At 41.7% G+C, this 21,503-nt stretch overlaps 1 protein-coding gene across 3 annotated transcripts in view; it reads left to right on the forward strand.

Annotated features, from left to right (window-relative positions):
* Positions 1-21,503, forward strand: part of PIP4K2A (phosphatidylinositol-5-phosphate 4-kinase type 2 alpha) — a 180,703-nt gene that overhangs the window by 90,376 nt on the left and 68,824 nt on the right. For all 3 annotated transcript variants that reach the window (XM_023223267.2, XM_023223268.2, XM_023223266.2), the window contains exons 2-3: positions 17,846-17,943; positions 19,562-19,658. In XM_023223267.2, coding sequence (XP_023079035.1) covers positions 17,846-17,943; positions 19,562-19,658 — 195 coding nt within the window. The remainder of the gene's footprint in view (positions 1-17,845; positions 17,944-19,561; positions 19,659-21,503) is intronic.

Here is a 21,503-nt window from a genome sequence, read left to right on the forward strand (position 1 = left end):
CAGGTTTGTACAAAGCCACAGCAAGCAGCTTTCCTTATTTTTTTTTTTAAACATTAGCTTTTGGTTAAACAATGCAGGTGTGTTTTCAGTATTTCTTAGATTTCACATTCTTGATGAGCAAGGAAAGGCAGTGTATTAGAGTTTATGTAAAAGAGAGATTTGTGAGAAAATGTTAAAGAAACTAATATGCTATTTAAGATCTGCATTATTCACCTAATAACCTTTGAGTGACCACTTAGGGCAATCCTAGGAATATGTTTGTGATGATGGGTGGTTTGGTGGGAGAGACTGTGAGAGTTAAATACTCACAGTCTGCATTTTATCTTAATGAATACTATTAGCCTGAAATGATTCAGAAGAATTTTTAGAGGTTTCCAGGTTTAAAATGTAGTGAGAACTGCCTGGATTAAATCTGGGTAGATTGCATGCTTGATTCATGTTCATAGCATATGGAGAATGGGAAATTAATGTTAATTGATCTAATTAGGAATTAGGATTCTCTGACATCTAATTCTCCGGTTTATTTACTCATCTATTTTTATAGTTGATGGAGTACATAGAATGCGTGGGAGGAGATGGGGAGAAGAGAGAATTATTTATGCAAAACTCATGTGATGGCAAATGCCCTTTTTCCTCAAGTAATGAAAACAACTAGTAGCATTTTTGTTCTCTTGACAGTTTGTGAATAGGAATATTTGTGGGTAGGAGATACATATTAATTGGCATGACATATTTTTGAAAATGAATCATGAAACTGACAGTTGTTTTTTACTAGGTTAAAAGATAGTACTTGTTATTTTTGTTATTTGTAGAGTTCTTAAGTATTTTTTGTGAGTATACATCTAAATTTAGATGAAAATATCCTGTTTCCAGCTATGAAAAAGAAATTGAGCTAATGGTTGTTTTATAAACCACACCCCTATACTTTGCATTGAAATATGAAGTAAATTTGTATCTATACTGAGAAGTGATTTTCTACACTTCAATGTGATGATGGAAGTATGGGTTTGCTAAAACCTAAAGTAAAAAATCTTTGTAGCGACTTGCTGTACTGGGTAGCTCGTCCTGATTGTCAATTTTCAGAAACATTTTCAGGCACAAAAGAAAATTATGTAAGACATGTAGTGTGGTATGTCTTATAAACAATATCCTTTTGTTCTGAATACAATAGGTTTGAAATGTTATTTGCTAAACAATTATTTCTTTAGACAAAACTTGAGTTGCCTTTTGGTTTTTATTTTTTAAAAAACATGCGTTTTTAGAAATAGTCTCTTAGGCTAAAGAATATAACTCACTAGGAAAACATGATTAATTCAGTATATGAGAAAAGCTCTGAACTCAAAAGCAAGTTACTCTTTTTTTTTTTTTAAGCAGAATATATTTTAGAAATTTGGGTAGGAGAAATTAACATAGAAGATTGGGATTTAGATATCAAAAATGCTGAGTATCCCATGCAATCGTCTGATTTATATTCCCAACTTCCATAGTTTTTGCAGGCTCAGCCTCCCACCAGGCCATGGAAGGAGACTCAGTGGGACCACGCAGGATGGCTATAATGTCATCTCTGTCCATGTGGCACCCACTTCAAGGCTCTAGAGTCCAGCTAGAAAGGACTCTGGAGTCCAGTGTATAGATGACATTGGTGTAAGCACAAGCCTTTATCAGAAGTCTGAATCTGACTTCTCTTCTTATGACCCAAGAGATAAGAAAGTCCATTTCCCCTCCCTGCTGAGTTATTTAACTTTATTTCTCTTCTGTTCAGTGAGAATAATCTTATTTCAGTATTGCCAAAACCACGTCTATGTGAAAGGTTTTTGACAGTGTTTAAAACATGATGTTGCTGCGGCTAAGCGCGAATGCTGTGTTGTGGCCCTGCCTCCTGCCTCTGGCCAGCCTGAGTATAAGAGGATCACTTTCTTTCTCAGCAGTGCCAACTAAATGCCAGGAGCATGTAGAAGAGGAGAGAATTGTATCACAAATATCTGGGGACTGTTTTGTTTTTTTAACTCCAAAGTCCACCACCAAACATCCTGTTTCCCCATCCCTGGGGTAATAGATGCATAAAGATAGGTTATTTTGAAAACATCTCCCTTAGAACAATACACTCCAGATTTTTATGGATCACATAGCTGTGTGTATGTAAAATCAGGGCATACTAATAACATGTATTGTGATGTATACATTATATTCATATATAAGTATTAATGTTCTATACATTTTAATCCATATTTAAGAACTGAAAAAGGTAAGATTAAATATTTTCAGTAATTTTAACACTACAAAAAATCTTTTGCTCTCCGTTAGAGATTAATTTTTTCATGAAAGCAGTAAAACTAATAGTTGAATTTTCTGAAAATGTTCTTTTAATAGTGATTTTTTTAACGCCTAGCTCTAAGTTTAGCATATTTTGATTATCTGTTTCAATGGCTTTCATTTCTGAAAAATACACCCCACAAAGATTTGTAAATACAAATGGAAGAATTGTATCACTGGCCATTTTTACTAAATCATACGAAATTATTACCCTCCTTTTCTCAACACATCCCACCAGATATACCAAGGTTTTTAGTTGACTTTCAGATGGTAAAATTTTATTCTGAAACTTATTGGAAGGTTATTGTATTTTTAAACGCTTAACAAATAGATTCAAAAGCTATTAACAAATGGGTTTGAAACTCTGGCAAGATTTCTAATACACTAGAATATTCTATTTTCAAGTTCCTAAGTGTGCTGATATAAAAGTTTTCATAGGTGACACAGTTTCATTGTTTTTGGCAAAAAGATAACAAAACAGTGGAAATGTTTCCAAACATCTGTTTGTATAATACTCTCAAAGCTTTGGTTTCTCTTGAAAAGCAGTTAATTTCTTACTCAATGTTGAGTCTCACCTTTACTTTGAAAGGAAGCGTAAAGTGTGCTGATTTTTTCCCCCCGATAGGTAACATACTACTGAGAAGCACCTCTGACCCCTGCAAAGGTCCATGAATTTGGGGCACATGTTTTGTAAGGGAAAAGTGTATGACTCATCTCCTAAATTCCACAACTTTTTTAAAGTGCTTGTGTTATTCTTCCCTCTCAACCATACATAGTAGTTCTTTGAATACAGGAAATAAGTTAGCAAATACCCGAAGCAGAGAAATGTTAGAATCATCTTTACTTTGATGCAATTCTAAAGCAAACTTCGTAGGCTGTGTAATTTATTCTAATCCTTGAGTCTTCAAATATTGACTGGTATTTCTGTGCCTCTGCCAACAGTATTTGCTGACAAAGGAATTCATTCAAATTTGATGCCATATTGGTTTTTACATGCTTTAAGCCATTTTTGCCTTGGTAGAAATAGCAAGTGCTTCTCCAGTAATATGTGGTTTTTAGTCTTTTGCTAGCAAAGGAACCCAGGAAGAAGCTTCTACGTGTTAATCATTAAATTAGTAAAATTTTGCCAGGTACTCAATTTCTAGTGTAGTACTGCACAATGTTAAACATAGTGAAGTAAACTAGAATTGTTTGTCTTCAGGTCCTGAGTGCTTAGATTTTTTTACATGACTTGCCCATTTTGATAGCTCTGTAGTATCATTAGCTGGTATCTCTAGGCACAGTGTACACTTAGGGAAGCTTTATCATGAACAAAAATGAATGGAAGCCCACGTTTTAAATAAGGTCTTCCCAGTCATTTTAATTGTTGTGAACTATTCTTGTCGTATCTGATGAAATCATCGGTGCTTTGACCTCATCATGTGACTGATAGTGAGAACCCTGGGAGCTCAGGGCTCAGTCTTAGGCCTGCCACGTGGCTTCTTGTTAATTGGTCCTTGTGTGTTTAACATTAGCTTCAGCCCATGTGGTTGTTTTTCAGGCATCCTTTTAAGCACTTGCCTGTTTTGTGAAGGTTGATTTAGCTTAGTTAAAGCCAGATGGTATGATCTGTAAATCCACTTAACTGGGCACATATAACCTATAGTAAGTTGCAATGCATTGGACCTGAGCAATGCACGGATGTCCCCTGCCAACCGCCAACCTCTAAGCTCCTACTGTTCCTTGGGGTACCTCCCTTCCAGTATACAGCTCATGACGCTCACATCGGACTGAGGAGGGCATTCATCAAACAAGCTTTGTAAAGGCAGCCTTTTAGTATACAGTACATAGAGAAGTTCTGCAGTCTTCTCCCTGGGGAGCACACTGTCCTTGTGGAAGACCCTTGAGACCCTTGCCTTAGAGCTGTGGTCTGCTCCTGAGTTAAATGCTTCGTGAGCACTTTGGTTTTTCTCTCCATCATTACCATGAAAATAACTTGTGATCCAGAATTTAAACAGTACAGAAACTCAGCATTACAGGTGAGCTTCACCCCTCACTACAGACACCCAAACTCGATCTTTGTGCAAAAACATGAATATGTAAACTTTTTTTTAAAAAAAAGTCAGTGGTAGCACATTAAACACATCTCTATCTTGCTTTTCTCACTCTGCACTATTTCTTAGAGAACGTTCCATGTTGGTTTACACAGCTATGCATAATTATTTGCCCCGGTGTTTGCTAGGTAATATGCTTGTGCTATTGTTTATCAATTCGTCATGTTAGGCATTTTCTATTGAGCTTCTGCCATGGCAGATGATGCTGGTGAGACACACCACCTCTGTTCTCCCCTCATCCTTCTTTTTTTTGAAATAATGCATAGTTTTTTTGGTAAAAAAATAGCATTACCTTACTATGACTAAGTTATTTTTAGTACTTTGTGAAGTACTAAATTTGGTGATTTAGTATTGCATGATGTTAAATAGCATTAAAAAAAATTATAGATTTGTTTTAGTCTCCTTCATGCTAAAGGCTTTGCTCCCATGTCTGGTCGTTTGTTGCTGTCCATTCAGGTTTTAGAACGAGGTGCTGGAAGACAGACAGCCTGTCCTGGGTATGTGGAGCGGCGGTGCCTGTCCACTCATAGTGGGGAAGACGCCAGCCTTCGTGCTGCCGCCCACTGGTGGAATTATTAATATTTCTGGGTCCTTTCCACCAGAATGGGAATCCTCCAGTGTCCCCATGGGGAGTGACCCAGGCCACAGGTGTGATTGCAGCAGAGCAGGGGACAGCGGCAGAGGGCCCAGGCCTCAGAGCACAGATGGTCACGGGCTCCTCCCATGCTCCATGACACCCAGCCCAGCCCTGTGTGAGATGGGTCTTCCCATGCCCGAAGTCTCTTGGGCTGCGGTCTCTGAGGAATCAGTCCTGTGCCTCCCATGAGATGGGATGGCATGGTCAGCAACAGGCAGCGCACCGTCTTTCTGCCACCTGAACCCCAGCTGTGGAGCCCCTCAGCATCTGGGAGCACACGGCATCCAGTGGCCACTGGCACAGAGGTAGCAACTTTCTCTCCTTTTCTGTCTACTAACAATCCTCTACTTCTCTTCTGTCTTTCAAAAATTCTTTGACATTTCTCCTTTTCTATTGTCTGCTCTCCAATGTTCTTGTCACGTTTGTTGATGGTGTTTTTGTTTTTCCCCCAATCTCTAACTTCCTTTACTGTCATCTTAGCAGAGCTTCTGGAAGGAAAAGAGATAAAAATGCATGGTCAGGTCATCCTTAAAATGGGAATCCGGGAAAGCAGTGTACACGGCAGCATTGTACCCTTCCTCTCATTGTTCCTTCAGGATGGATGCTGGGCATGAAAGCAGGCGGCCCCTCTGTTCTGGTCATGGAAAGAAAAACACAAGTTCTGGTCTAACAGAATTAGGATTTCATTGCTTCCTTCTGGAATCTTAACGTAGTTCCCAACCATGAAGTCTGCCGAACACATCTCAGTTTGAAATGCTGAACTGTACATGCCATCCCCTTCTCCATTGTCTTACAGGTTTTATTAATGATGTGTTTCAGTGATTGATTTTTCTAAATGCACGGCTGTCACTCATTGCTTACTTTTTCAGCAGATGTGTTTATCTGGGGTACCCAGGGACACCTGTATTACATACACGAACTCCTCCCCATCTTCTCCATGGCTAGCCAGACCCTGCTCCCAAAGGGGCATGAGATTTAGGGCTTCTTGCCAGCTTGGCATCGTCCAGCACCTTCTGGAAGCTTTGCCTTCACAGCTCACTTGGGGAACTCTAGTTTTAGAACATCCTTATCCCAGGATGAATGGGCAGAAAGATAACAGGAAGCATTAAATTGTTTTAGCATATTAAATATATGACTAAAAGGAAAACGTTTATTTGAAACTTTCAAGATCAGTGTCTTAGAGTGCTGTGTAATTGCTAGTGGCCACGCCATTTGGATGAGTGAAGTTCTTATTTGACATCCATTAAGTATTTGAGTGTCTTCAATTGCAAGTGGCAGAAATTCACCTTCCACTAGCTTAAGGGATTGATTGGTTTCTGTCTCTGGAAAGGATGTTGGGTTAGGCTGGCCTCAAGATCTCCTGGGTCCAGAGATTTAAATGATGTCATCTGCATGTGGCTCTTGTCTGTCTTATCCCGTCTTTTCTGGGCATCAACGGTGATGCTTACTTTACATGGGTGAAGACATGGTTACAGGCAACTGCAGGCCTATTAGCTTCATTTAGCATCTCTTCCCTGTCCCTGTGTCAGTTTCAAAGGAAGACCAGGAACCTGCAATGCCTTTGATTAGAATTTTGGAGCTGTGGCTTCTCTTCCAACCTTTGTCCCTGCACTGCCACATCTACCTAAACAAAACATTTGAAGAGGTCATCTGTGTCTTCCAGGAATTAAGTGGATCTCTGGAAAGTTGTTTTGTGGTTCATTTGAATTTGTGGGAATGTCTCCCAAGTGCAGGCACTAGAGCCCTATGGTGGCTAAAGCCCTGGAATGGGCCAAGTCATCCAGGCAGGAGACTCCAGGGAGTGGCAGGAACTGTGCCCAACTAGAGGGTGCATCCTCACAGCTACTCAGCACCAGATGACTGATGACGGGCCGGGTGCCAGATCTTCCCATTTTTAAAAGAAGCCAGAAATCCAAATTTGAATGTAAATGTTCTCAAGTCTGAAAAGATTGGTAATTAATTCAAGCATTTTCTAAGTCACTATCTGGGCCAAAGCACACATCACTTGTGATCTCTTCTCAAACTCATTTTTTAAAGTATAAAGCTAGATAAAGAGTGCTGGGGCACTCTGCTCAAGGCCAGAGGGTGGTGACGTGGCTGACCAGGGCTCAGTCAGAGGTCTCCTGACTCCCTGAGCCTGGGGCCCTTTTGAATGGACCACGTTGTAAGCTCTTGTTTTCATTGGCAATGTCTTTGTTTGAATTTTTTTAAAAGCCATATTACCTCTGTACTAGATTATAAATTTTTGGCCTGAACTCAATAGTTTTATGTCAGATTCTATGGCTCATGGGAGGTAGAATTTTAACATGACTACATTCTTTTGTGTGAAGTTGACAGTGGGCCAGCCAGCAAGATGTCCATAAGAGTCTGATTGAGCTTGCAGATACCAAGTTGACAGATGGGAGAGTTTGTGTCCATGTTATAAATTAAAGTAAGATTCTAAGCAAGAGTTTAAATATTTCTGATGACATTTTAATTTTAGTCAAGTAGCCATTAATCAAAAGATTGACTTAATGATTCTTGTTCAACAGAAAAATCTGCTGAAGTGAATGCATTTAGGCTTTTGAGTTTATGGACCCTGGAAAGGAAGACCTTTGTGCCTTTATTCTCATTCCTACTCAGCTTTGATATCGGAACAACTTTATTTGGCTTGTCAAAAGAAAACATTTATTTTGTAGATATTGGAAGGTAACTCAGATTTCAGAAGAAAGTTTTAATTAAAATATACTTGGACCTTTGATTTTTGTCTTATCTGCAGATAAAGAAACATCAACTTTTAAAAAATGGTCTTAGAAAATGAGTATTGGCTGGGCGTGTTGGCTCGTGCCTGTAATCCCAGCACTTTGTGAGGCCAAGGCGGGTGGATCACCTGAGGTCAGGAGTTCGAAAGCCTGGCCAACATGGTGAAACCCCATCTCTACTAAAAATACAAAAACTAGCCACACGTGGTGGCACCCACCTGTAGTCCCAGCTACTTGGGAGGCTGAGACAGGAGAATTGCTTGAACCCAGGAGGGGGAGGTTACAGTGAGCTGAGATCGCACCATTGCACTACAGCTTGGGCAACAGAGTGAGACTTTGTCTCAAAAAAAAAAGAAAAAGAAAAATGAATATTGATGAAGCAGCTGTAGAAAATTGACCTCTTGCCTCAAGACAAATAAAAGTACACTTCCCAGACATTTTCAGCTGCGTGGTTTTTCCTACCGCTGTAACTGATTCTAATTGGCCCTGCCTGTCCCTCTGAAACCTCAGAACTTTCAAACTGCGATTTGGTTTGCAGGGTAAGTTGTAATGAGAGCCACAGCATTCCAAGTGTGGGCTACATGCCTAAATCGTATTAGAACTTCATTTTTTTAAAGTTCTTAATTGTTTCAACCTATATTCATTGTAATGTTATAAAAATTATTTCCAAATGAGAGCTGGTGCTCAAGTTGGTGATTTTTTTCCCCCAGTACAAAATTAACAATTACACATGAATATCAGATAGTGAAAATCAGATAAAAAATGTTTAGGTAATCCCTCATCCTCCCAATAAGACACTTAGTAGAAAAATGTAAGAAAAAATGATACCTTTATGATGGTCTTTGTTCTAAGTATGTTCTGGTTGCTACCAATACACATCAAAAATATGAACTTTGGTGTATAAATACTGGTAGTTTCCCCATGTTTCAAACAAATTGGGTGCAACTTCCAAGTATTCTGAAGGAGGGGTCATAGGTATTGCACCTAATGTGAGTAATTCTGTATCAGCCAGGCAGCCTACTGCTGTGTTCATGAGCATGGTTCTAACCCTCGAAGCTGTATTGTCTCTGCGTCTCAGCTCCCAACCAAGCCCCCTGCACCTCTCTAGAAATAAATTGTGTGCAGATAGCTCTGGAGAAGAGCATGGTGTGGAGGGGATTGTGCAACGTGACGGCCTTTTCTAGGTGACATTATGGAAAATATTTTCTTAGCAATGCACCTGAGGTCATTTTTTATACCTTTGTGGAGAACAAGCGAACGTTCTGATCACAACGGCAGGGCCCTTCTGTTTGCCGGACAGGAACACAACAGTTAGTCGGAACTTCCAGCTGTGAGTTACTTCAGTAGCTCTGGATACCCTCAACTCTTATCTCCTAATAGTCCTAATTTTAGTTCTCTGTTCATTCACTTCTTAAAGCGAATGAACCTCAGGGCAGAAATTGTTCAAAGTCATTTGTTTGGTGGAAGGAATCCTTATGTGCTTTATCAGCCACAGAGTCACAAAGGAATTTTGTTTGCTTAGGATGAGTCCAGTAAGTGGAAAGTATCTATTTTCGGATACTGATAGGAAGGGATGTGGGGAAAGAGAGGAGAGATTTTTATCTGTAGTGGTGAACTCGTATCACATTTTAGGCATTTTAGGTCATGAAGCTAGCGAGCATCCATTTGTAGAAGCCAGAAGCAATTGCAACGCTTGCAAAGTCTAGGGAATCTGGTATGACATATTTATTGTTTGATTTCCCTATGAGATTAATTAAAGTTAAAATAGTATCCAGAATAATCATATCAAGTTATGCATTACACTTCTTACTGTTGGGCCCTCACTGATCTTGAACGCTTTGTGCTTACCTCGCTCTGGTTACTTTTATTATTGAATTATGTTTTAAAGTAGGCCCTCGTATTTAAGTGGTAGAAACGTATTTTGGGAGATAAAGTGAGCCCTTTTTCAATCTGTGTCTTGAGATTTTTGAGGAGGTCTGCACGGGCCTTTCAAGATAATTCCCACCCCACTGAACATCTCCTGTCTCCCCCAGTGCTCATGCTGCCATGAAATAGTTCCCCTCCAGGCCCCCTGCCACCTCTGCCAGCCTTTATACCCGACAGGGGCTCCACACGAGGGGTACCTCCTGTTTCATCTCAATATGTGATAATTTGTAGGGAATTGTCTTCATTATAATCAGATTAAGTATCTCAGTGTCTCCTCTACATGTGAGAGGCTTTTTTGGTTCTTTTTGCGTATTCTTGGCTGAATGAAAACCAATTACTAATTATGTATTAGTCTGAGAACATAGTGTTTAGGGTGAATATATCTGAATTAATTAAGTGTCATTAATAATGCCTCTCAGAATTTATGAGCATATTCTTTGCTTGACTTAAAAATGATATAAATTAGTGAGGTTTATTTTTTAAATGTCACCCTGTGAGATGGCTTTGTGGAGACACCTCTGTATGCCTTAATTTCAGAACCACTATCAGCTGGGTCTCACTTATTTATTCCTTGTCCAGTAGCTATTTAGTATTCCCATTTCTGCAGCTTAATTGCAACCTCTCTTTTCCTGCCAGTGTGAATTTAGTCTTACATCTGCAGGAGTGATACTCATTGCAGTCAGCCAATCTCACGCAAAAACACAAACCTGTGTTTTGCAGCGTTGGAGGGAACTTACATGTGATGTAAATTTCAATGCCTTGCTCAGGAGAGAAATTGAGGTACCTTTTCTGAGTTGGGCTGTATGGTAATTTAAAAGGAAAGGCCCACATAAATGTTACTGTGTTTTGTGTTAATTTTATTTTTCATGAAGGAAACTGAGACAATTGGCTTTAATAAATAATTGCCTTAGAAATAGATTTTACATCCTTCAAGGATACAGTGTATGATTAATTAAGATTTAATGGAGCTTTAAGGAGTAGTTTCCCTTTTTTAAAATGACAAGAAATGTTAGATGATAACTTTTCAGTCACACAGTTTTTTCCAGATTTCCATTGTGCTATTGAAACCACAGCTATTATAATTGTAGTAGCCCATGGAACATATTCAGTTAACTGTATTTCATCATCTATCCTAAACGTGTACTTAATTATTTTTTTAAAAAAATAAGGAATCTTTTAGAAGTTTTTTTTTAACACAATGAAGACTTAAATTTCAGGCAGATATCTTATGAAGCTGCTGGGAATCTTATCTCACAGGCTGTTGGGAATTTGAAAGTATCTTGGGCTCAGCCAATCCAGCTCCCTGAATTTTATATTCCAGGTAACTCGTGTGAGTTATGTTGGCAGAAGAAGATTTAAGATTGGGCTGAGTTCCAGGTACAGCTCTACTGTTTAATAGCTTGGACCTTCTCTAATCTCACTAAGCCTCAATTTCCTTATCTGTATAATGGGCATGATAATAGCACCTCTACCCCCTTGGGTTGTAAAGATCAGATAAGATACTGTGTCTGGAGTGCCTCACGTGGGTCTTGGCACGTGTGCCCCTAGCATGAACCATAAGGTTAGTGCCAACTATGGCAGTGAGTTAGGGCAAAGCTGAGCCAAGACTGAGGAGCTCTCCTCGGCTTCCTCCCTCCCCTTGCCACATGCCAGCTCCCCCTCTGCCCTCGCCCCTGCCCGCACTCTTGAGTCATACCATAATCAGGGACATTTTGGCGCTCTGCACCAGCCCTCTCCGCCCCCTTTGACCCTGTTTCTATTGATGTGGACAACAAAGCTGCTTTATTTTTATGTCATCTGTGGAGCCCCAGCATGGGCAGCTTTGCTGCCCAAAGGCCAGGCAGCAAGGGAGTGCAGACCCACACCTGCGATTTGGGGGTGACTGGCACGGCATAAACAGGAACAAGAAGTCCCTCCCAGGATGCCTGGGGCCCCAGCCTCCAGCCGCTCTGTGTGGGGTGGGGAATTTCTAATACACTTGTTCTACAGGCCTGCAAGTGTGACCGGCAGCACAAAGAGAACTATCCTGTGTTTGCCAAAGGGGATTGACAACCATTAAGTATTTCACAAGTATAAAGTGATATTGCTCTTTTGCTGTAAGAATTTTATTGAATATTTGCAACCCAAAGGAACCTTAAATGTGGCCTCTATGTGGTAGTATAACTGGTGCTTTCACTTTGTTCAGCTAACCTAAGAAAATTTTGATAAACTCAAAAATCACTTTCATCTTCATGAATTAAAAACTGTTTGGATTTCACAATGTATGCTTATTCCTATAAAGGGTGTATGATTCTTTCCTTCAAAATAAGAATGGTTAACACAAATCTTTTTGTGAATATTCTTTATGAATATTATGCAACATATAGATAGAACTGTGTGTGTGTGTGTGTGTTCCCAATGTAAGTATCTTAGAAAAGTGTCAATTCTTTGTTTAAGAAATACTGATGAAAGGACAGATACGGTGGTTCATGCCTGTGATTCCAACACTTTGAGAGGCTGAGGCAAGAGGATCTGTTGAGCCCAGGAATTTGAGACCAGCCCAGGCAACATAGCAAGACCTTGTCACCACAAAAAAATTTTTTAAATTAGCCATGCATGGTGGTGTACGCCTGTAGTCCTAGCTCTCAGAGGACTGAGGCCGGAGGACCATTTGAACGTGGGAGCTCAAGACTGCAGTTGGCCATGATCATGCCCCTGCACTCCAGCCTGGGCAACCCTATCTTTTAAAAAAATCCTGATAATAAGTGTAAAATAATGATGATAAACCACTATTAGTTATCAATTTTAGGGTAGATCATATAGAATGGTTGGTCTAGGTAGAATGCCAAACTAATAATTTAAAGTTTTCTGAAACTGGAGACTTTAAAACCCAATAATCTTTATTTTGAAGTCTGAAAGTTTACAGCCCAGAGCCCTATATAAAATATTGAAGTTAACAAATAGGATTAACTCAGCCTTCTTCAAGCTGAGAGCTCATTGCCATGACCTGCATTTGCACCAGAATTTGAATTTGAACTGGAGATAAGCAATATATTTTAGTTTGGGTAAGAGCACAGTAACCAGCTAAAGGAGAGAGTTTTTCAGGAAGTTAAGTGTCTTTTCAGTTATTAAGCAGCTCTGCAAGTAATCCATTTCAGTAAAACTGATGAATGATCACTAAGCCTCATATACAACAAAGTAAAACGTGCTGTATAAAAAATAACATAGGGGCTTATGGGTACACTATTGAAAAACTAGTTTACTAATTAAAAGCTTCTCTTTTAAGTAGTAGATCCTCTATTTTGTAAAGTGTTTGTTTACAAGTCATTAAATCTAGCTACCACCTGACCAAGAAGTTTTCTGGGGGGAATGTGGAGGGGAAATAAGGCCAAAAGCAATGTTACGCAAGTGTAAAGAATGAAAGGCCACCTGGAAGAAAGATAAAGCAGCCATAAAGTAGCTGTCAGATCTAACTCAGTATCCTGCCCCACTACTCAATTATGAAGGTATAGATACTGCTCTGCCAGGACATATTACAATCTGCAAAATGAGAGGTTAGACTATATGATCTCCGAAATTCTCTTTTAATTTCAGCATCTTATGATTCCACATAAACCAAGGTGTAAGTGTAACTATCTTTGATTTTTCTTCTTGTCTCATTTCTTGCCTTCTTTGATAATGAGGACCAAACATTCTCTACCTCTTGGGGTAGTCTGGTTTTGGAAGATGGGGAATAGCTAAAAGTTTGTGTTTCCCTGACATTTAAATGACACTGTAGTCAGAACTCTCCATCCCTCAAGGGCCATGTAGGGCTGCACTTCTTCCAAGAAGCACATCACCCACACCTGTGAGCATGGGCTCCTGCTCTGTGCTTCTGTGGCACTTGTTGTCTGGGTTCAGCATTTCTTCTGTGCTGCTTGGTATTTTACTACATGTGAAGGTCCTGCTCCATCGACTACAGTGGAAAACTCCTTACGATCAGCGATCTTGTTTTGTACTGACTTTCCATTTCCAAGTGATCGTCCTGGAACTCCTTTCCCCTTTATGTCACACTCAACCAGCAAACACTTCCATCCTGAAGGACCCCTGTCATCCCCTGTCTCTGCACCAGCACCCTGGGGTCGAGCTCTGCCAGAATGAGGAATGTCACTCCACAAGTTCGCTCTGTTCCTGTATGTGAACCATCACAAACTGTGGATGATGCTCAGTTCTGCCTGGAAGCCCAGCCTGCTGTCTCTCTTTAAACTTGTCCATCCACATTCTTCAGTCCCTTTTTTAAGCTTCCTGTGTTCTCTTTAACCTTTGAAGTCCTCAGCCTGCCTCTCACTCTCAGCAGGTGTCCATGGCCCTACTTCCCAGAGAAAATAGGAGCCAGTGGACGGGAGCCCCGTGTCTTCCCTCTGTCAGTTCTGCCACCTCCCCATGACACCTCTCTTTTCCCTCCTGTGAATGGGAAAGTTGCTTCCCTCCTCAGAGCCTCTCCTTCCTGCATGCTTGGATCCCATCCCCTCCCACCTTCTTGAGAAGTGCTACTGAATGTCCCTTCTCTCTCAGATCCTCCCTCTGTCCCCCATCCCTCTTCATCTCGCTCCTGTCCTTCCCTGCCAGGCTCCTTAGAAATAGCCATGTGCAGTGCCGGCATTTCCTTACCTCAGCTTAGCTCATCTGGGTTCCATTGCTACACTCCACCGAAACAATTCTGCCAAGGTTGCCAAGGACCTCCCGTGCTGTTCAATCTGGCTGACATTTCCCAGTCCCTGCCTTCTCAAAAGCGTCATGTTCATCCCATAGCATGTTTGAACCTCCTTTTCCCTTCACTCCCATTGGGTGGCCCTGTGCTTTTTCACTTCCTGCCTCAATAGCAGTTTTCCCCTTTCTCATCCTCTTCTCCAGGCTGTGAAACATTCCTGTTCTTGAAGACTGCTTCTCCGCCCTCCTCCCTCTCATGCCGTCCCCTCCCCAGGTTACCTCAGCCACTCCTCTGGGGAGCTAATGTCTGATGCATGGATACACATTTTTATCTCCTGCCCCTGCTGCCCCTGGGAACTTCAGACCCACGTGTCCACGACCTACCTGACACTTAGATATCCCAAGAGCGCATGAAATTTAACAAACTCAAAACTGAACTCTTCTCTTAAAATGCGTTGCGCCAGTCAGTGGACTCACCAGCTACCCCGGCATGCATGCAGCACTCCCTCCATCTTTCCCTACATTTCTAGTCTGTCATCAAGCCCTGCACATTTCAGCACTTCAGCATGCTGGAGTGTCTGCTTCCTTCATCTGTGCTGCCTCCGCCGCCCACTGCTGAGCTGCTGTCCTCTGTGTGGTGCAGTTCTACAGTAGCCACTTCCCGGTGCTCCTGAGCATGCTGTTCATCCCTTTCATGCCATGCGCCTTGTCTGTTTCTGCACCGTTTTCCCATTAACAGTGCCCCCTCGTCTCCAGGACTCGCCTTCTTCCTGGAAGCCCTGTCCACCTGCCCTCTCCTTTCTCCATGAGCCATTGCTCCCTAGGGAAGCCTCGCATGCCTCCCCCACCTGGCCTGGGCCTTTCCTATACTTGCTTATGATCCGATGTGCTTCTCCCTCCTGACTCCGTCATTGTTGGAGTTCTACACTTGGGGCAGTTCTTCAGTTAATGTGTCTGCCCCTCTGGACCATAAGCCCCAAGAGGGCAAAGACTGGTGTCCGAGCTATGCCCAGCACCGAGTGGACTCTTAAAGGTTGTGCTGACGCGAGGATGGGTGGGGAAGGAAAATCAATAAGGAAAATTCTCAGTTTCCTCATTCCATGTTGACTGAAGTTTTCGTATTTTCTCCACAAAACATGTTCCAGAGCAGGTACCATAAAGCAAAAGGATGCAGAAAATTTCTGGTTTCCTGCTTCCTTTCTGAGAAGACTCTGTTAAGCGATACTGATTTAAGCAGCCTGAGGCGGCATCAAAGCTTTGGAGGATCCGCTGAACGCATCACGTGCATTTAAATAATCAGTGTCCGGTCCCACCTCCATGTTGGGTTTTGCTTTCTCTTGTTCCACAAGATATCGAAGTGCTGATGGAGTTGGCATCCAGCTTCATTCGCCTTGTGTTTGTTATCACAGGACTTGGATTTCCATTATGATTTTCTTTTTCTGTTATTTTTCAAACTTTGATATTCCTCTGTTAGCATAAAGATACATAAACTTTAATTTTTCACAAATATACTCTGGAAATGACTTAGTATGGTAAGATGCTTGGGGAAAGTGAACCGGAGAAGCTATATGATGTTAGATTCCTGTTTTCGTTCAGTGGGTTTGAGAAGCTAGCTGTCAGCTGTCACTATCATTCCTCTGTTGTGTTTGCCTTTGCTCTCTGGCCACCATTCCTTTCTTTTTGCATTTGGCCTTCTTTAGTTTAACTACAGCATATCTAGGTGTGCTTTGAATATTCTTACTTACATATTGCTTTGAATAGTCTGCTTTTGTTTTTTGTTTAACAGACATGGCTCCGCTCTGTCACCCAGGCTGGAGTGCAGTGGTACAATCACAGCTCCCTGCAGCCTCGAAATCCTGGATTCAAGTGATCTTCCTTCCTCACCCCCGCAAGTAGCTGGGACTACAGTTGCACACCCCCACGCCCAGCTAATTTTTGTTATTTTTTTATTTTTTAGAGACAAAGTCTGTTGCCTTTTCTGGTCTCAAAATCCTGGGCTCAAGCAGTCCGCCTGCCTCAGCCTCCCAAATTGTTGGAATTACATATATGAGTCACTGTGCCCAACTGTATCTACAGATTTATAACTGTCGTTGTGGAAAATTCTGAATCGTCATTATTTTTTCAAATATAATCATCTTTTGTTCATCTTCTGTTTCCGTATACATTTCTCACAGCTTAAAAAATTCTCTATCTGATCATCTTAGTAACTAAAGTCTTGAGAGTATTAATCAGTCGTTGCTATCTCTGTGAGCTCGTGTTTGATTGATCTCCATCTGTGGGAAGCCTGGAGGCCTGGCAGGGGGCGCTCTCCTCCAGAGATCATTTGCATTTACTTCTGCCAGGTGTTGGGGCCACTTTGAAAGGCTTCCTTCAAGGATCACAGGTTAATGTTGAAGCCTTTGGTTGAGCTCCCAGCTTTCCTTTGGCCCAAATAAGTGTTGAAACTGGCAGTTATCCTCAGGGAGTCCCTCCTTTCAGGCTTGCTTAATGGTCCCCACACTCCATGTGGGTTAAACGCACTTTAGGGGAAGAAAGGTGTCTTGGAGATTCCCTCTACTGTCTGTGAACCCAGCAATGTGATTTTAAAAAACAAAAAAAACTGCTCTATCAAGCAGCTCATTCTTTTGTTGTTTGCTTGTTTTGTTTCTGTAACTGAGAATCCTTCAGCGTGCCTGCCTTCTATCCTACTGGAAGCATAAATCTTTGACGTGGTTTTTATTGCTAGCAACAAGGAAAGTCAACACGCAAAAATAGTTAACCAAGAGAAAGTTCAGGTTTTTCAAAATCATGTGTCCAAAGCCATCCCTGTCATTCACTGGAACTTGATCTTACCCTTTGTCCTTTGGAAGCACATCTTTGCTTTTGTTCTTGACTCATGTCCAACCCACCTCCTCTTGCAGTCCTGGGGCCACATGTCTTCTTCTTCCCTGAATGGAGGTTCTTCTTTTGGTTAATTCATGCCCCACCCCAGTCTTTATTTTTAAAATTAGTTCCTGTAAAGGAAGTAAAGAGCACACAGATGAGTGTTGTTCTTGGAGTTCAATACATAAATCATGTCCATTAATCCAACAAATATTTACATGAAAAATTTAAAAGCTTTCTTTCTCAGATTACATTTTCTTTACAGAGGGAAGTTGTCCTGGACATATGACCAAGGGGCTGTGGGATGAGTTTCTGGAGGGAAGGTAGGGTGGATGGGCAAGAAGCAGGGACAGGCGGCATGAGGATTGAATCTCCCTCACCACTGCCGTCTGACGGCTACCATGGACCCAGCATCAGACAGACATAAGAAGTGGGAATGAGGAAGGCAGGAAGAGAGATTATGATGGCAGAGGGAAGGGGGGTGGGTGGGTGGGAAGAGAACTTCCTGTGTCTACCATGTTTTTTTCCCCCAAGGTACACATTCAAGTCAAGTCATCCTCACCTGGATAGTAATAACCCTTGCTATTTATTTTATATTTTTCTAGATCAATGAACTGAGCCATGTTCAAATCCCTGTTATGTTGATGCCAGATGACTTCAAAGCCTATTCAAAAATAAAGGTGGACAATCACCTTTTTAACAAGTAAGTGCAAGTATGACCTTTCATAAGACTAGCGTGGCTGCTAGGAGTACAAGTTTTGTGAATTTCTGTAATCACATAATTTTTCAATGGGTGGGAGTAAAGTTTTGCTGATGAAGTTAATCCTGTGATAAACATAACCATCTGTCATTTTTAGAGAAGCAACAGCAGGCTCTCTGGGATAATATCCTTTGCCATATGGCATATTGTTCTCTATGAATATCTTATACGTTGAAAGTGATATTCTCATTATAATTCAAATTTTTGAAGCTGTAAATTACTTGGATTTTTTATCAGTTATGAACCTCTGCTCTTGTACACTGAACTTTGAAAATGATGATTTATGAACAGCAATGACTCCATCATAGAACAATAAAGACCGAAGGTACATTTTCATAAGGCACAATTAGATGCCATGTTGGGCATGGAGAACGTTTCTCCCTCATTTGAATGTCGTTTTAGACATCATTATGAAGCACCTATTATATGTTAGGTGGTCCATTGAGAGCTAGAAATGCAATGATATAGAAGAGTTGGCCCTGCCCTCAAGGGGCTCAGAGTACAACAACTGACACATACACAAACTGCTATAGTTCAGTGTGCAAAGTATGATAAGGGAGGGGTTTGTGCATATGTATAATTTATATGCATGTCTCGTTCCGTGGGAACAAAAAGAGGGAAACAATTCTGAATGATTAGGGTGAACCTCAAATCACTCCCATGTGAGGATCATTATGAAATGTTTTTTGAGACAGGATCTTGCTCTGTTGCTCAGGCTGGTGTACAGTGGCGAAATTATATCTCACTGCCGTCTCAAATTCCGGCACTCTCGCAGTCCTCCTTCCTGAGCCTTCCGAGTAGCTGGGACTACAGGTGCAGGTTACCATGCCCAGCTGATTTTTTAAAAAACTTCTTGTAAAGACAGGGGTCTCACTATGTTCCCCAGACTAGCCTCAAACTCCTGGTCTCAAGTAATCCTTCCACCTCAGTCTCCCAAAATGATGGGATTACAAATGAGCGGTGTAAGCCACCGTGCCAGGCCAATTATGAAATTTCTTCAGGGAGCCATTGTCCTTATGTGAAGCTGATGTGTTGGTTTTTCTCATAACAGTGTTTAGAGGCTGACTTTGAGGGAATTTTCTCTATGCAAATTTAGAATGTGGCATTTATATAAAATAAGCCTTTTAGGGGGTGAGGGAGTGGCCCTGCTTTCCTCGGCAGTAGCTGAGAGGGAACATGGGGGCTGTGCTGGTGGCTTGCTCCGCTGCCTCTTCCTAACTCACTGTCCTGCCGCTGTGCTGTTCTTTCACTGCTCCCCCTGCCTGGCCCCTTCCTTCCCCACCTCTTGTTCTTTGAGGAATGGCTGCAGTGTGTGGCCAGGATTTAAAGAGGTCACATAGTCCAAGCTTTCCTGTGACAAAGGAGACAGACGGACAGCCATCTAGCCCCCTATGTCTCCTGGATCTTCCTGCGGGTTGTACCTGGTTCTAGGAAGCACACCTGTCCCTTTGGTAGACAGTGAACTCCGAACCTTTCTTTGGTTACATGTGGAACTCAGTGGTGGCAGATGCAAGTCTGATTGACTCTCTCTGAGCTTTATTCCACGCTGTGACTGTTTCAGAGAAAACATGCCGAGCCATTTCAAGTTTAAGGAATACTGCCCGATGGTCTTCCGTAACCTGCGGGAGAGGTTTGGAATTGATGATCAAGATTTCCAGGTGAGTTGCTTTTGTAACATTTGCTTCCAGTAGGAAATGGGTTTTGCCATGCCTTTTGCTCTATAAATTAGGATCTATATTTTTGTCAATAAAATTATAGTAATTTTCATTTTGTGTAATAAGTTGTTAATGTTCATGCTGAAGTAAAGTGTTCTCCTGATTGGGGACCTCTATACATATGATATTGGTATAAAAGTCAGTAGGAAAATATATTACTGTTCTTTGGAAGGAGACTGTGCATGTGAGGGTTTTATAGAATACTCTCATTTCCAGGTGGAAAGGTTCTGCTAGCAGAGCCGCCTGTTAATTTCTGCTGTGAGACATGTCAGTAGCTTGTGTGAGTGTGCATGTTTTCTATCTTTGTAGAGGCCACTTAGGACTCTCAGGAATCTTTATCTTGCTGATTTGCTGCTTTTCAAGTTGGTCAGACTCTTGCCACAGCATTTTTGTCAAAGGGCACCCTTTGTGCACTGCAGTGCTGGACTGTGGAATGACCATAGCACTGTGGTCAGCACCAGGAACCCAGCACCCTGGGTGTGTCCTGTGGTGCGTCTTCCTCTTCATCTTGGTTCCCACCACGTAAAAATGTGCACTGCTGCTCTCCTCCCCACTCTGGCCTGGTCCTTCAGTCTAACTTTTGAACATCTGTTTTAACTCTTTAAATAACTGTTGAGCCATGATCATTTTTTTCTAAGAAAGGATTTGACATTGGTTACCCAAGTTTCATATAGCGAGCCGGATTCGTAAATGGCTAAGGAATTTTTTAAAAGTGGAAATCTAAGGGACAGGTTGAACATCCCCATCAGAAAATCTGAAATCCAAAATGCTTCAAAATCGGATATTTTCTAATCAACATGATGCCACAAGTGGAAAATTCCACAGTTACGTGCTCAACACAGCCTTCGTTTCATGTACACAATTATTTAAAATATTGTATAGAATTACCTTCAGGCTATGTGTATTAGGTGTGTATGAAATAGATAAATTTTGTGTTTAGAGTTGGGTCCCATCCCCGAGATACCTCATTATCTATGCAGATATTCTGAAATCTGAAAAAATCTGAAATACGACCGGCTCCAGGCATTTCAGATAAGGGATGCTCAACATATACTGACATAAGTCCCTTCAAATCTAGTCCTAATTTGCCCTCAATATAAGATCTGAATTCATCCTGCATTAAGTGACATATTGCCACCTTGGGGGACTACGAATTGAGTACTGATACAGCTTACCCTGTGTTTTCCTCTGAAGAATAGGGTCCCTGAGGCAAACTGAGATAGCACACTTCGCTAAAGATCTGTGCTCCCACTGCCCTCTCTGTACCATTGCCGAAAATTTCCAGGAATGTCTCACATGTTTGCTGAGGCATGAGAGAGGCTGCCATGTTTGGAGAAAGCAGTGCTGACCAGGCTGCCAGTGACACTGTCTCACGATAGCCTGAGGTTGTGGTTTGCATGGAGGTCCAGACCCTGAGTTTGAGGCTCTGTGTACACAGAAGAGCTGAGGGCTGGCTAGTGGGACAGGAAGGATGTGGTTGCTCATTTGCTATTAAAACTGCATGGGAGCCAACACTCCTGTTAGGGCATTTCCTTTTTTTTTCTTGAGACAAGGTCTTGCTCTATTGCCTAGGCTGGAGTACAGTTGTGTGATCATAACTCACTGCAGCCTCAAACTGCTGGGCTCAAGTGATCCTCCCACCTCAGCCTCCAGAGTAGCTAGGACTACAGGTGTGCACCACCATGCCCAGCTAATTTTTTTTTTTTTTTTAATAGAGATGGAGTCTCACTATGTTAACCCAGGCTGCTCTCCAACTCCTGGCCTCAAGCCATCCTCCCAGAGCATGAG

The sequence above is a fragment of the Piliocolobus tephrosceles genome, chromosome 9, assembly GCF_002776525.5.
Source record: "Piliocolobus tephrosceles isolate RC106 chromosome 9, ASM277652v3, whole genome shotgun sequence".
Lineage (NCBI taxonomy): Eukaryota > Metazoa > Chordata > Mammalia > Primates > Cercopithecidae > Piliocolobus > Piliocolobus tephrosceles.